Source organism: Camelus dromedarius, chromosome 15 (assembly GCF_036321535.1).
Source record: "Camelus dromedarius isolate mCamDro1 chromosome 15, mCamDro1.pat, whole genome shotgun sequence".
NCBI classification, from domain to species: Eukaryota; Metazoa; Chordata; class Mammalia; order Artiodactyla; family Camelidae; genus Camelus; species Camelus dromedarius.
This window is the reverse complement of record NC_087450.1, coordinates 63,048,812-63,061,990: the sequence shown is the minus strand read 5'-3', so window position 1 is coordinate 63,061,990 and position 13,179 is coordinate 63,048,812. Positions and strand designations below refer to the sequence as shown.

General features: G+C 58.5%; 1 protein-coding gene across 16 annotated transcripts in view; it reads right to left on the bottom strand.

Annotated features, from left to right (window-relative positions):
• MYT1L (myelin transcription factor 1 like) overlaps positions 1-13,179 on the bottom strand; it is a 373,300-nt gene that overhangs the window by 23,886 nt on the left and 336,235 nt on the right. For all 16 annotated transcript variants that reach the window (XM_064494756.1, XM_064494755.1, XM_064494758.1 and 13 more), the window contains 3 exons: positions 10,194-10,256; positions 2,445-2,528; positions 1,031-1,252 (listed from right to left, as the gene is read on the bottom strand). In XM_064494756.1, the coding sequence (XP_064350826.1) occupies positions 1,031-1,252; positions 2,445-2,528; positions 10,194-10,256 (369 nt within the window). The remainder of the gene's footprint in view (positions 1-1,030; positions 1,253-2,444; positions 2,529-10,193; positions 10,257-13,179) is intronic.

Genomic DNA, 13,179 nt, shown 5'->3' with positions numbered 1-13,179 from the left:
TGAGTGGAAGGAGATGTTTAGCCGAGCACGGACCTGCCTGCTGCCAGCTGGGCCAGGGGAATTCTGTTGAAGGCACTACACCGTGTCCTATGCAGGTACCTACGACACACTGAGGCCTGTTTGCATTAAAAGGGAAAAGCGGGTGTGGGGTAGGGGTTGGGGCCTCTGTTCCCCCCGGACACATTCAGCAGGGCTGGGTGCCTCTCTGTCAAGGGAACTTCCTGCGAAGCGGGGACCCCCGCTTGGAAAGACTCCGGGAAAGACGTTCGTCCCTTCCTAGGCCCGCTTGTCCCGTCTGAGTTTGCTACCTGGGCAAGAACTTCTTTTACACTAAAACAAACCTTCCCACAAATGCTGGGACCCGTGGTCACCTGTCACTCCTCCCAGCTCATCCCGTGCTCAGCACGGCTCTGCAGGTTGAGGCAGGTGCACAGTGTTTATGCGGAAGGCGGAGGTCGGAGAGGTCCAGCTCGAGCCCCAAGGGGCTGGGTCCTGCGTGTGACGCTGTGTCCCCCCCACCCCACCCCAGGAAGCAGGGCACCTCTGTGCTTTGTCCACACCCGCGGTCCTCACTCCTACAGGGGCCACTCTATTCAACAGGACAGGCCTGTCTGGTAGGCAGTGTGACCCCCACGTTCCTCTTTAAGTTAAGTGATGACAATGGATGGAGTCGACTGGTTCTCTGGGAGGCTTTCTGGTGTCCCTTACGAGGCCCTGAGCCCAGTTCCACCCACCTTCCTCGAGGGGGGCCTGCCTACAGTCTTCAGCCGAAACGAGAAACCAAGTCCACAGACGCTCTTGCGTGCGCACGTGTGCGAAGCGCAACCTCTCTCCCTGCGGATCCTGATCGAAGCCACTGGAAACCCGCCCCGCGCACAGCCAGGCCAGGGCGAGTCTGTGCCTTCCCAAATCGATGTGCGCCCCCCTCTTTCCCCAGACCTCACAGATGTCACGCGCTTGGCGCCGCGGGTTCCGGCATTCTCTCTCTCGACCCGGGGATCGCTTGGGAGCCCAGGCAGGCGGCACTCACCTCCGGTGCGTGAGGAAGCTGCCGCTGACGTGCCCGGACCCGTCGCATCCCGGCGTGGGGCAGGACATGCCCTCCGTCTTGACCGACTTCCAGGAGAACTGGGAGCCGTTGAGGTACCCGTCCTTCTGCCTCTTGGCCGCCAGCGGGCACCCGGACGCGCTGCGATGGGAGGCGTACTTGCCGGTGATGTGGCCCTGGCCGTCACACCCGGGGACGGGGCACCTGGGCAGACAGAGAGACGCACGTGACTGCCTTGCTGCCGCGTACCGGCGGCCTCTGCGGCAAAGTCGTGGGGAACCCGGCATCGTCTGCTCCGGCAGGAGGGAAAGACGGAAAAAAGAAAACCCGCTGAAATGCGCCACCTAGTGGAGCCGTGAAGTAGTTCGCCCTCCCAGACCCGGACCCGCCGGTGTCCCGCAGCAGAACGTCCACACAGTGAGCGCCGAGGACGCCGGCCGGTGGAGAAAGGAACCCGCTGTCGACGCAAGTGAGACGCAGGCGTCTGTTTCAAAGACACCACTTTTGGGCAGTCACAGTCTTTATGGAGGAAACATGCAAAGTCAGTGGGAAACTGGAGGATTATTTTTAGTAGATTATTTTATAAGCCTGTGTTCTTCTCAAGGGCTGTTTGTTGGGCTGTGTTTTCTGAGACCAGAGGACACCCTTCCAGCTGGAAAGGACTTTACGCAGCAGAGACGACATTTAGCTAAGACCTCGCCAGCACTTTTTTTTAATAAATGGGAACATCACTGGCTGCAGCTGAAGGTCGACAGGAGGCGAGTCAGCTCGCGCACCTGAAACTTCCTGTCGCGAGTGTGGCAGGGGGCTGACTCACCGCGAGACCGCAATCATGTTTGTATTTTAATTGCCGTTTTCACTGTAATCAGAATTTTTCTCCAGAGACACTGAGTGAGATTAAAATTTCAGGAAGCCGGCAACAGGTTTATCTCACAGATTCTTGAGAGCCAGGCTCACTGGGCAGGGGTTTGGGGCAAGCACCTGGGGGGAGAGTGGGAGGCTGGTTTCTCCCCAGGTGACGGTCTCCGTCCCGCCTTAGCGGGAGGCAGAGCATGTGCTGCTGAGTGACTCTCATGAGCCAGGACGTCAAGGAAATGTTCACTTTCAGTGCTGTGCTGCCACGAATCTGCCTTTCCTCGTAAATTAAGCTGCTTTTTCCACCAAGGGGTAGAGGGACCTTTCTCATCACTCGGTTACTGGAACACTGGCTGGGGGGACACTGGGTCATCACCTCACCTGCTATTCAGGGGATGCTTTTGGCCAGGTGGCAGGTGAACCCTGGTCTCAGCTCAGGCGCTGTGACCTCGCAGCTGACGGAGCTCTCCCAGCCTGACCCCCGCCCCCCCCGCCCCTCCTGCAGCCCTGCCCACTCCCGCTCCACGCCCCGGCCGCGCACCTGATGGGCTCCTGGTCTTCCTTGTCCTCCTTGCTCTGCGCTATCCTGATGCCGCTCTTCTTGGCTCTCGGGCAACCTGAAAGGCTGAGGAAGAGACAGGGTTTCAGAGTGCACCCCGCACTGTGCTCCCTGGAGGCTTCCCCCCGTGTCGCCATCGGTGCCACTTCCACTCAGCTCCCTCCAGAGGTCGGTGCTTCCTGGAGGAAAATGCAATCCCGAGGGGGAAGCCCCTCTGTGCGCCCTCCACCTTCACACCCTGTCGGTCCCCTGCGAGGGCACCCAGGTCCAGCAGAGAAACAGCCCCATGTAGAAACGGAGGCCTTGGGAGTTGCCGGAGAGGCTGGGCTGCCTTGCTGAGGGAGGGGGTGCTCCCTGCACAGAAGGGGCGACAGTAAGGAGCCCCCCATTCTTTCTCGGGGGCCGTGCCTGCCCCCAGATTCCAGAGCCCTTCTGTCTTGGGAGGGACTGTACGCTGGTCATTGTCCTGATTTATGTGACGCACAGCCTCCTGTGTCCCTGCAGGCGATGCCGTGGAATTTGAACATGCTTATTTTATTTAATTTTGAAATATTTGGAAATAGGGGTCACGTTATCTAAAGGACATTCTCCAGCTGGAATGTGTTTATATATACACATACACATGAGTATTTTTTCTGTTCAGCAACAGCTAGCAATAAGCTAGTAGGCTGTGCGATGTCAGAATATACAGAATGAACGGGTCTCTCTGCACAGAACTAAAGAACCAGGTGCGGGACCCTCACAGATGCCTGGAGACACGTGGAGGGGAGGCCTGCGTGGCGCAGGGCTGCATCCGGGTGGGACGTCACTGCTCTGCGTCACAGTCCCGAGTGTCCAAACATGTTTCCCCATCAGGTCTGGCTTCTCTCTGAGCGTCCTGGTCCTCGGGCGGAGGGCCGGCTGTCCTAAGAGGGGACGGTCCCCATCACCCCATCAATACCATTTCCTTAGCGTTTCCCCAAGGTTGTGGCCTGGCTCCCCTCGTGGAAGGCCGCTCTTCGCGGGCGGAGGTGGGTGCAGGGGCCTGGCGCCCTGGTGCCTGAGCCCTGGGGCTGGGGTGTCGGGCCCCATGGTCGGGCCCCCCTGTGTCCACCTCACCTGTTCCACCTCCCCTCGCACGCTACCTGTCTCCCTCCGCTGCTTCCCGGTCACCTTTTATTGGTGACAGAAGACACAGGGCGTGCCTTGTTCACTCTCCCCTCCCTTTCATGATAAAAGTTTGGAAAGTGGGGGCTGTGCTTCCCTGCTCTGTCTCCGCAGCCCGCTGGCCCCACTGCGGTCACTCATGAGGACGGCTGTGCCCAGTTCGTTGTGGCGTTGGGCGGGGGCTGTGTCTCCGCACGGCGTGACGGCTGCCGTCCTGGGACTTCCTGCTGGAGCCGTCCGGCCTCGCCCCGGGCCCGCACTCTGTGAAGCCTGCAGGTTGGTCTCCGTGCTCTGCCTGCCTCCCCCGCCTCCCCGAGTCCTCGGCTGGGCCCCCCGGGACCTGACTCGACTCCGAGGAAACCACGGCCCCGACCCAGGGCTGTGCTGCGATTCTGGAATCCTCTCCTAGGGTGAGGACTCTGCAGCCAGCGCTCAAGGGACATGGGTCGGAGGGGCACTGCCATCCCCTGTGGGGGCTTGGGGTGCTGGCCCCCACCCCCCGAGAAGCCGTGCGTGGGGGGTGGGCACCACGGACGAGGCCCCTCATGCCCGGGTCCTCTCCCTGCCCCGGCACCAGCTTTCAGTGAAATTCCTGTCCCCGCGCAGCCCTGGCCTGGGGTCCCCATCACCACTGACGTCCCCACAGATCCAGGGCTGCGGGGCCTTGTTCTCGCAGCAGCATTTCACTGTTGGGCGGGTGGGTTTCTGTGACCTCCTCTGGCTGATCTCATGCCTGAAGGTTCCCACCGCCAGCTGGGCACTGGAGCCTGGGAATAACGCACCTCGGGGTCCATCAGCCCTGACGTCTCTTCTGCTGAAAATATGGATGTGGTCGCCCAGCGCAGCCGATCCCGTCGAGTCAGCCCCGAGAGGGAAAGGGCCGTCTCACTGGAGGCGCGCGGGGTGAGGGCCCTCGGGCTGCGGCACCCAGGGCTCCCCTAGCCAGGGGCAGCCTGCTTCCTCATCCTTGCTCTGGGTGACAGTGCCCAGGGCGTGAGCTCCACGTAAACAAGGGACACCAGGGGTCTGTGCGGTGCCAGCAGACAGGGTGCCGGGAAGCCCAGACCCTCCTCTTCCGTCTGAACTTGTGACTCCTTCTTTAGGGTTCTCAGCCCTGGTTCTTCTTGCTGCTGGAGTGACGTGGAATCCATTCTGCAGAGCCTGGGACGGTCCCCAACATGTGGCCCGTGTCTTCGCTGGGCTCCGGGAAGCTGGGTTCTCTGTATTTGGACCCGCCTTTTGTTTCTAAGAGGTGAGGTCCTCTTTCCTGTCTGCTGAATCTCCAGTGAGTTCAAATAGTGCCTGTCCTGGGACTGCACCCCAGTTCTCCTCCAGACGCACCCCCTTGGTGACCTGCACGGACATTGAGAATCTCCCAGCTAATGTGTTTCAGCAGAAATTACCCCACCGTGCGGACGGCCTCCTGCCGGCACACAGCAGCCTCCCCACTTGCCTCCGTCCAGCCAGAAGCTGGGGGCTCTCGGCCTGTGCGGCGCCCTCCCGCCTCTCCTCCCCCTGGCCCTGCGTGTCACGTCCCCACTGAGGCTTCCATCTTCTAGAATCTTCTCCTGGACGCCCCCCATCCCAGCCCAGCCCCGGGCACTTTCCGACGCCTCTTACATCGCAGCAGCAGGTCCTCTGCTGACCGGCCACCCTGTCACTCTCCGTGTTTCTACAGAATGACATTTAAACCCCTAAGGACTCCTGAAATCGTCCCACAAGAACCACTTCTGTACGCTTAAACCCAAGGTGCTGACCAAGCTGAATTCTGCACCGTTTGCCAAGCGGACACTGACTGCTGTGGCCGCATTAGCCTGATTCTGCCCCTTTGCCTGGAAAACCCTGCCTTCCCACGATTTCCTGGAAACTCTCGGGCGCCCTCAGTGCTCGGCCCAGACGTCACGGCCTGTCTCTGGCGTCCTCGGAGCCAAGCCCGGCTCGGCACCAAGACCTGCTCGGTCACCATGCGCGTTTTCCTGACCGCTGCCGTGTCGGTTTCCGCCTCTGTCTCTCTCGTCCACGCCTTTCCTCCGTTAGACTGTCTGTTCCCTGAAGACTGGGCCCCTCACTGTCACCACTTCTGACACATATTAAGCAGTTGACAAACATTCACTGGCTTTCCCAGAGTTCTAGGCTTCTGGGCTGAGGTTTGCAATTCTGTTCTCAACGGCTAAGTTTCCGAAATAGCAACCGCCCTGCCCACAAGTCCTGGATCATCAACGCAGGGCCACGTACGTCTGCACCTTTGCTTGAAGGGGTAGAGATGTGAGGGCCCTTTCAGAAGCCTTGCCTCTCGGGTGGAAGAGCAGCCTGGGGCAGGGCAGAGTAGGCGGCAGTGAGGGCCTGGGCCCTGCGGCCTCCTGACCAGCAAGGGGGCGGCCGGTGTCCGCAGCTGAGCCCGAGGTGGACAGGAGACTGTCCAGGGGAAGAGCCCCGCGGGTGGGCTGGGCCAGCGCTCCCTGAGAAGGTTGCATGTCTGGGTTTTGTGCCTGGGATGGGAGCCCAGGGGGCCAGGCTCCTTGTGGGCATCTGTGTCTTCTCAGGCCTGTTTCCACATCTTCCCAGGACAGGGGACGGTCGGCCTCCCGGCAGCCGGGCCCCTGGGGCCCTTGCTGTGTGTCCCAGGGTGCAGCGGGCAGGCAGGCAGAGCGGGATGCTGTTCCCCGGGGGCAGGTGTTGTCAGGAGTGCAGGTGCCCCCAGAGAAACTGGGCTTGGCCGCAGGGGACGCAGGCTTTCTGCACTGTCCCGCCCCCTCACGTGTGGTTGTGGGGGTGAGGTGCACGCGCCGTGTGCTCAGGGACGCTCTGGGTGTGTCGCACCTGCTCCGTGCAGCTGTCTTCGGCTGTCACAGAACATTCCGAAGCCCTAGGGCCGTGCTGCTCTGTGGGGCTGCGAGGGACTCCTGGATGGAGGTGGGGCAGATTCGTGCGGCATCACCGTTTGTGAGACCTGGGCCACTTCTGCCCTGGTGCGCCGGCTCCCGGCTCTGGGTCTGTCGCCATGTGTAGCGGGTGACGGGGTGGGAGATGCTCCTGGGCGTCCTGTGTGGGTGGGTCGTGCTGAGCCATCACCGCACCAGCAGGTGTGGAAACTGCAGAAAACAGCTGCCCAGAGAAGAGTCAGGAAAAGAAAAAAGAGGCCTGGAAACGGGGTCTTGGAGGGAGAGCTGATGAGACAGATTTCTCTGTTGTCATCTGAAGGTGAGAAGGCGGACACAGCTGGACCCCTGTCTGCCTGTGCAGTGGCCAAGGAGGTCTCACTACTGAGGACAAAGCTTTTGGTGGCAGGCTTTTGATAGGACATCATAGACGGTCAGCCGCATGGAGGAAAGTGAATCAGGAGAGCTTCAGAGATGACACAGAGACAGGAAACCTCTCCACCATCACCACGCAGACAAAAGCAGACACACATCAGACCCCGTCGGGGGGACGGGTTGGGCCTCCCATCCTGTAGGGGGCCGACTGCAGGCCCCCCACGGGCCGTCGGGGCACTGGGCTCCACACGGGACCTGACACTGGCAGCGGCCACTCTGGCTGGGCTCCGTCTCTGACAGGTAGCGACCCACACAGCATCGGCTTCCTCCAGTGCAGAGAAGCGAGGCTGCCTGCTGCTCGGTGTGGCGCTGAGGCTGGTGGCGAAAGGCAGACTTCCGTAAGTTCCCGGGTGGTGCCCGGGGCGGGCTGTTCAGCTGCAGGAGGGAGTGGGGCCCTCCTGGGCCGTGGATGGAATTTGACTGTGTGCATCCGCCTGAGGGGGAGGGCGGGGGCCACGGCCACGCCGCTCACCTGGACCCGGGGGTCCCGGTGCTGCAACTCCGCTCCCCTCCGCAGCCCCAGGAGGGGCTCGGAGACCTTCGTGGGCCGCACGTCGCTGCACTGAGCTCTGGGGGACACTGCACTTGCACGAGGTGAGGGCTCTGGGCAGCTGCGTCCGGCAGGTCTGTCGGAGCTGCTTTCCGACAGCGTCTGCTCCCCTCGCGTCTCTGTGTTGCATCTGAACCGTCCTCGCGTGCTTCCAGCCTCCCCGCCGGGCCTGTGTTTGTTCTGGCCATCGGTGGTCAGTGGCCCTTAGTGTTACTGTTACAAAGAGATGACAACTTGCTGAAGGCTCAGAGGACGGTTGGCTCTCTTTTTAGCAGCAAAGCATTTTTAAATGAGGGTCTGTACGCTGCTCTCCAGACATGACGCTACTGCGCACTTAGGCCACAGCACGGTGCAAACACACTTCCACGCGCGCAGGAAACCAAGAAGTCCATGAGCCGCTGTACCTCTCCGAGGAGCGCCTGCTCCTGAGAGGTGATTCCCTGTGGTCTGCATGCCGGCGGCACCACCTCATGACCCCGGGAAGTGGACAGCCTGAGATTAACCGGGAAAGGTACCTAAGACCTTCAGGAGTCATCAGGCCTGGGGGTCCCTTGTGTCCGTCGCCGGTGCTCGGTGTGCCCGGGGCCTGTCACCCTGGGCCCCGTTTCTGCTCAGCCAAGGGCTCAACCCCACTCGATCTGTGTTCGGGAAGTTATTTCTAGGACAAGCAATATCAAGGAATGTGCTCGACTTTAAACGTGCCAACCCCTGCAGGGCTGTTTAAAGTGTTCACATTTGCTGAAAACCAGCTCTACAGACTAACCCTGTAAGTGTGCACACTGGGCACAGAGTGCAGCTTGAATCCAAGCTTAAGCTACCTCGTGTTCACAAGTTTCTGCTACACCAACGTCCACCATTTGTAAGTTAAATGCGCACAGATGTTGAAACTAAACTAAGAATAAATTTCCAGAATGCCACCCTCCCCTCAAAATCAGTTGGAAAACAGACATTTGGAGATGAAATAGCCCATAAATGTTCACTCTTAGTTTGCAGACACTATTCCGCGCTGGAATTTCTGGCTGCGTGAGGACTGAGGTAAGTTCTGAGATCAACTAAAATTAAAAGTGGCGTAAAATGTGCTTGACTCAGACATTTAACTAGAGCTTTGCACTGTTTTATTTTGCTTTCTCGGAACCAGTGGCCCCACCCCGGCGGTAGCTTTGAGGTATTTACTGTCCTCCTCGTTCACGATGCAGTGGCTGGCTCTGACCTGCCTGCGGGACCAGCACGACCCTTCTTGACTCTGGTGTCGCCAGTGCGAACATGGGGACGCGCCCGGGGACATCTTTGGTTGTCAGGAAGGGGGAGGGTGGCGCCACCAGCATCCAGCGGGCAGAGCCAGGGCTGCTGCTCGACACCCAACTATGCACAGGGCAGCGCGCGCAGGGAAGAATGACCCGGCCCCAGCGCCGCCGTGCCCAGATGGACAGCTGGCCTAGAGAGTGGGGCGTTCTCATCTAGTGAGCAGGAAGAGCCGCCTGTAAGTCGCATCCTCCAGTTCTCCTTGTTGCTGTTCAGAGTTCATGCCTTTCCCTGACCTGTGCTATGTAACCAGTGCCCCCGAATGGGTGGGAAGCGAACACGGAAGCCAAGACTGGCAGGGGGCTCTTAGTGGGGAACTGAGCCCCAAGCGAGCTCTGTCCCTGAGCCACAAGGGCCGGCCAGCCAGGGAGCGGCCCCTGGACCCTGGGACCTGCTGGCTTGGTGACCACACAGTGTAGGGCCACCCTGACCCACACGGTCCCCCCGCTGGGGGGAGGGGTCAGCCTGTGGGGCTGATCCACCCCGTTGTCCTGACTTCCCTCTCTCCTCCTTCTTCCCCTCCCCTCCCCTCCCCTCCCCTTGGTGAGGGAGCATTTAGAGCAGAGGTGCTCATCCTGCCCCGACTGCCCGCGCTATAATCTGATCTTAGAGAGCAGGCGACGGCTACCCCGTAAGGCGGTTTATTTCTTTGCTCGACGCTGCACCGCTTTCCACCGCTGACGACGTCACCTCCAGGGCGTCTCGGTTCAGCCGGGCGCTCGTCCTTACCTGGGCTTGTGGTTCCTGACCAAGCACGACAAGGAGTCCTCGCTCCAGACCACAGGGTCTAGACCCGCCTTGCGTAGACATTGTGCCAAACGATTCTTTCAGTTCACTTCTAGCTTAGGGCCTGGTGCAAAGCAGATGCTCAGAAAATGTCGAGCGAGTGGCGGTGGCGCAGACTCCTTGAGGTCTCGTGCGGCTGCCTCTCCGCGCTGTGCTCTAGGAACGCGCGCGGAGGGGCGGGCGGTGCCTGGGGATCGCGAGGCCAGGCACCTTGTGTCAGGCTCTGCTGGTCTCTGTGTGTGAGAACCATACAGGCTTGGGGCTCAAATTTCAATGTTTAAGAGATCAGCTCTCCGTGGGATTAGGACGCTTGCCGCTCGATGGCTGTCCTCAGGGACCTTAGGCTGTCCCGGGTCTTTTTCCTGCCCCTTTCCAATTTAGAAAGATGTGTTACCAGGTGACGGAGAAACATTTCCTGCAGAAGGAGCCAGGGCACTAGGGCGGGAGCCTCGGAGGGGGCTGTGGTTCTGAGCTCGAGTTCTGGGCGAGGCCCATGGCGGGGACAGCATGCTCTGTGCCCAGGGCCCCTGGCCCTCACGTTACCAGTGGCGGCAGGACAGCCCAGTGCGGAAGCCGGTCCGCGGTCCCACGCGCGGGGGCGGAGGAGGGGAGGGTCTCGGGAGCAGCACGTACCTCCGATGGGACGCATAGTTGCCGGTGATGTGCCCGGAGCCGTCGCAGCCAGGGGTGGGGCACCTGCAATTACAAGAGCAGATTGGCATTTACTGGAAAGAAAGAAAACCCCCAAACAGTGAGCATTCCTATTTGCTCAGAGACACAGTCCCTTTAACACGGGGCACCCCTGGGGAAGGAGGCAGGTCGCGCTGCACACCCGGCAGGTGGTGGTGTGTCCCCCTCCTCCTCTCCCGCCCAGCTCACGGTCGGGGGACAAGGGACCTCTGGCCATCAGCCTTGCCACAGCCTCGGTCCCTGGGCTACTCTCCCAGGTCTCTGTGCCCCTAACATCCCACGTCCCCCGCCCGTCTCATCGCTTTAAGGTCCGTGGCACCAGTCACAGCAGGGCGAGTTTTACACAGACCCACACCCGATGCGAGATTTTGGCAGGAAGAGATGCACATGGTGGCCTGAGAGACTGGTCTTCGTCTAAACGCGAAACCCCGGCGTGACTGCGGGCCCCGTCACCCGGACCCCTCCCCGTCCTGTACCTGCTGACCCCCGAGGCCAGGGTGGACACCGCCTGGGCCTGCCCCTGCGGATCAGATCAACTGGCTTCCGGGCCCTCCTGCGGCACTCAGGTAGGTTTGACTTCCCTTAAAACCCTGGTCCATTTAGCCACCTGGAGCAGCGCACGGATCACCCTCGGTCAGTTAGGCCAGGTCAGCCGGGACAGCTTAGCTCACGGTGCCGACAGCCTCGGCTTAAACCTCACCAGGCGACTTCATCGTTTCTTAACTACCACGTCGCCGTTTGCTACCGGGAGGAAATGTGTTTGGAAGGGTTTGACAGTCACGGCCCCCACGTAACTCCCTCCGTCTGCCAGCTCAGGAACCATCAGCACCACTGACACATTTTCACTCTGAGCCACTTCTGCTGCATTTGTACCCGCCAGGAATGTACAAATTAAGGACAAAAATTAAGAAAAAATTTTTCATTAAATTTTAACATGCCAGAAACAAGGATAAAATGAGTTAGTAACAATATTACTACCAGTAGTAACGCTCAGACCATGCCCTGTGCCCCCGTCCTTACTCAGTGGGCACCTCAGTTCCTGGCAAGGACAAAAATCACAGATTTAAAGTGTTTAATAAATGTTAATGCTTCTGTGAGATTTCAACTCGCATTCCACTCGGAAAGTCCCCGGGGTGTTAGATGCTGGGTCAAGGTCAGCAAATTCCTCGCTTACAGACAGACGTTCTCAAGACCGGAGGAGAGGGTCCGGGATGAGACGGGCACTCGTGAACCGGGACTAAGCTTGAGTGTACGGATGTCATTTCTTGACACCTGGATGTGGAGCCAGCTGTTGGTATCTAGAACTTGCCTAATTCTCGTTCAGACCCAGGAAGAGGAATGGGACCACAGGGCTCAGGGACAGCGTGGACACTGGGCACACCACAGGAAGGGGAGAAGTCTAATTTAGAGCCTGTGCTGGGGGAAACGAAAAAGACACTGAGGGAAAAGAAGGAGAGCGGCCCTTGGCGTGTGGAGGCGGAATCGGGGTTCAAAAGCAGGAGTCTGAGGCAGAGCGAAGTGTAGCAGTGTCCCCGAACCAAAAACGACAGCTTGGCCCCAGCTGCTGACCTGTCATGAAAGTGACCGCTCTAAGAAACTTGGAGTCTGATCACAAGACGATTCCTGCGTTAGTAACTGGAATGGCTGAACTCAACTGACTAGTTTCCCAGTGGGACCTCAGGTGGGGCTGACCCGACCCCAGAACCCTCATGTGGGGAGGAGACCTTGAAAGCAATAGAAGTCATTCTAAGAGCAGCTCATCTCCACGCACATTTCTGTTTTGAAAATGTATCAAGGAACAGAAATGTTTCCTGCCAGCCAATAATACACATTTGGCCTTGCTTTTTGCTCAAAAAAGAAAAAAAAATCCTTAAACTCTTCCTAATTTAAGTGCCTAGTGCAAATTTATTTAAAATTTATTCATTTAGGCAAGAGTAGAAATTCTTTTATGTCTTTTATGTTTTTAGTGGGGGCGGGAGGAGGTTGTCACGTTCTGTTCAGATTTAAAGTGAGGCATTACACCTCAAATCATGCAAATGAAAACCAGATTTTACTAATTATAGAAAAAAGAGAAAAGGATTTTTGGGGCATTTTTTGAGTGTCTAAGCCATTTACAAATACATCATCTGATTAAAAAAAGAGTCATTTAAAATGTTCTTTGTCATCATGAAAACAAAGAAAATATTGATTTGGTTCCTTTTCAGAGATTTCACTGTGTCGGAAGACAAAAAACATTCCCAGAAGGAGGCCCTGCTTTCTCCAAAGGTGGGTTTTTATTTTGAGGGTTTGGAGTTAGGCAGGTGGGGTCGGATGCCCGGTCTGCCACCTGCTGGCCGGGTGAATGTAGGGCGATTGAACCCTCCCCTGGGGAAGGGGATGGGCTGCAGGAAAGATGGCGGGGCCTGTTTTGTGCTTGTCGGGGCCTCCCCTCTGCCCTGTCCCTTGCCCGTACCTGCTGACCCAGTGCCCGGCCAGCTCTCAGGGCTCCTCCCGGGCTGAGAAGGCAGGCCCTGGCATCGCCAGCTCCGGTTCTCTCAGGGGCAGTGACCTGGCGTTTTCATCTTTAGGTGGCACGTCTGAACCACACAAGGTGGCCCCGGATGGGTCCTTAAGGATGCTCCCTCCCACCAGCTCTAAGTGCTCAGTTTTATGTCACTGGTCAAGACTTCAAGGCTTTTAAAAACCTGTAGATTTACATACAAATTCCCTCACTTTAATAAACCTCAACATTCAAAAATACAGTTTTCTGAAGTCAGTGAGTGAAAAAGTGATTCATCCAACAAAAGGGTCTTAGCTTCCCAGGCAGAGCCGCTCCAGGACCCTTGACAACAGGCCGGGGTAAAATCGATGCACAAAAATCCGATTTGCATCCATCCATCTAAGAGCACGTCTTTGCCACGAAGGGAGGCCCATGTGGGATCATCCAAGT